The sequence below is a fragment of the Microchirus variegatus genome (assembly GCF_963457635.1).
Source record: "Microchirus variegatus genome assembly, chromosome: 19".
Lineage (NCBI taxonomy): Eukaryota > Metazoa > Chordata > Actinopteri > Pleuronectiformes > Soleidae > Microchirus > Microchirus variegatus.
In genome coordinates this window covers 23361968-23364467 of record NC_139820.1, presented here as the reverse complement: position 1 = coordinate 23364467, position 2500 = coordinate 23361968, and the positions used below count along the sequence as shown (strand labels likewise).

Genomic DNA, 2500 nt, shown 5'->3' with positions numbered 1-2500 from the left:
GCCGCGGTGCCCTGGCCGGAGTCGGCCATGTCTTCCCCGCACACGCAGTCTCACAGAAGGTGAAGGAGAACCAGAACCAGAACCAGAACCAGGTCCAGTCCTGACCCAGAGGAAAGTCACCCCAGGTTTCTAGAGACTTCTCCCGCAGAGGACAGCCATGTCGCCGCGGCTCCGGTCGCCGGGCTCGGTGTGTGTGAGTCCTGGAGCTTCTGAAGCTAAACAACGGGCTGCTGCTGCTAACGGTGCCCAGATTTGAGCTCAGTTTTCCGCTAAAAAGTGACGTGACTCACCCCAGAAGAGGACGCATCACACCGGCTGGACCGGAGCCAGCGGTGCCACCCAGCGGCGATGCCCGGCGGAGAGGGCGCCGCGGCCGGCGAGCGTTTTCCCGCCTCTGCGGCTGCTAGCTAAACATCCAACAGCACCGGAAATATGAAAGGAAAACACGAAGCTGGTTCCACGGAGGCTGCGGTGGTCGGTGTTTAAGTTTAACCGCTTCCACGTCGTCCACTCACGGCGAAGAAGCCGAGATCAGAGCTCGTCCGCCCGGAGACAGCGGTGCCACCCTGCGGAGCTGCGAGGGGAGAGGGCGCCGCGCTCGGTACCGATTCCCGGAGCTTCCGCCCGTAGATGTGGATGAATTAAAGAAAAACACCGGTCCAGTGAAGCAGGAGGAGGAGGAGGAGGAGAAGGAGGCTCCGCGAGTGATGTGGACGGTTTTCACTCAGTCACCGCCGTCTGTCAGCAGCACAGAGCCGGGGGAAGGCATGACACCGCGGCGGGGAAACAGGTCCTGAACCGGGGACAGAGCCGGGGACAGAGCCGGGGACAGTCCTGGATCAACAGGTGGTCAGTGAGACGTTCAGGGACCGCTTTCATTTCACATTTCCTCCTCCTCCTCCTCCTTCTTCTTCTTCTTCCGCAGTCCGTGACTCTGATTTACTCCTCCTCCTCCTCCTCCACTTCATCCTGTCCCCTCGCCTCCTCTCCTCGCCTCCTCCCCTCGCCTCCTCCCCTTGCCTCCTCCCTCCTCATTGATTATCTCCTCAGTCTATATATATTTATTTTCTCCGATTCATCGATGATTTGTTTGTTACATCAAACGACGATGATTTCCTCAAATATTGACACAAATAAAAACACTCAAACTGATTATATATATATATATATATATATATATATATATATATATATATATATATATATATATATATATATATATATATATGTAATCGATTATAAACTGTCTCAGTCCTACATTAATCCGTTAAATCTGCTTTCACTGACACTTTAATCCGATCTAACATAGATTTGTTATTGATTTTGGAACTTTGTCAAACTGTTGCCTGAGACGCAGTAACCATGTCTGACCAGTGGGGGCGCCAAAGTATCACACTCACGAGGGCCCCGCAGTATCTAATGTGACCAGTAGGTGGCAGGAAAGGGAGAAAAACTGATGAGTGACATAAAATCAATATTAACTGATATAATAACTTTATTATTAAAACGTATTTTATTAAGTTTGATTTCATGTGTTTTTCTGAAACAAAGACTTTAAAAACAAATAATCTCTTCTTCTGTTTGTATTTATGTGTGTTTACATTCTGTCGTTTAACTTTAAACACATTTATGTTGCATTCAAACCATATCAAAGTACAGAATCAGTATTTCTATCAGTATTTCTACTCTAAAGCACAGTGTATTAAAACTTTAATCATCAATAACAACAACGATTGCGTCATCGGTGATGAAATCACTCAGTGTGTGGTTTAGTGTTGAACACCAGGGGGCGCCACAGGCCAGCAGAGAATCTCCAACAAAACAATAAATAAATGAGTAAAATAAAACATCTGAGCTCCTCTTTAAAGGTGCAGTGTGGAACATTGACAGACCATAATATTAACATATTATTATTATGATTATTATTATTATTATGACATCAGCCCACGGTGGTTCAGTGGAGAGGGGCCTTGGCCTGTGAGCAGTGGGGTTGCTGGTTTGAATCCAGCAAAATAACGTTTATTTACGTACTGCACCTTTAATTTTCTCATGTTATTTTGTTTTGTTATTTTGATAAAATGGAGACAGGAATGTGACCTTTGACCTAATCTTACATCATCATCATCATCATCATCATTATTATTATTATTATTATTATTATTAGTTTTATTTTCTCAGCCTCTCTCTCTCTCTCTCTCTTTCCTTTACATTCCAATGTCTCTCTACCTGTCTCTGACTCCGCCCCCTCCTCTCTCTCTCTCTCTCTCTCTCTCTCTCTCTCTCTCTCTCCTCAGTCTGGTTGCTGCTCACACACACACTCACACACTCACAGAGCAGCGTCTCCGCCCGCCTCTCCGTCTCTCACCGCCCGTGTGAACCTGTCTCAGTGTCTGTCCCCGTGTCTCGGTGTCCCTCGGTGTCTCCGGTGGACATGTTCTGGAGATGAGGCTCAGAAATGTCTCCTTCCTGACGCTGCTGTTGTTCGGGCTGCTCTCAGTCT

The 2500-nt window shown here is 47.2% G+C and overlaps 2 protein-coding genes across 2 annotated transcripts in view; one reads left to right on the top strand and one right to left on the bottom strand.

The window, feature by feature from the left end:
* dgkq (diacylglycerol kinase theta) overlaps positions 1-29 on the bottom strand; it is a gene marked incomplete at both ends in the record, with an annotated part of 11044 nt that extends 11015 nt beyond the window's left edge. Inside the window, one exon of the mRNA XM_083906114.1 lies at positions 1-29. This exon is cut by the window's left edge and continues 227 nt beyond it. Coding sequence (XP_083762240.1) covers positions 1-29 — 29 coding nt within the window.
* Positions 30-2307: 2278 nt separating this feature from the next.
* The window catches only part of mgat4b (alpha-1,3-mannosyl-glycoprotein 4-beta-N-acetylglucosaminyltransferase B), a 19096-nt gene continuing 18903 nt past the window's right edge, over positions 2308-2500 (top strand). The window contains exon 1 of the mRNA XM_083906016.1: positions 2308-2500. This exon is cut by the window's right edge and continues 30 nt beyond it. Coding sequence (XP_083762142.1) covers positions 2443-2500 — 58 coding nt within the window. The 5' untranslated portion in view covers positions 2308-2442.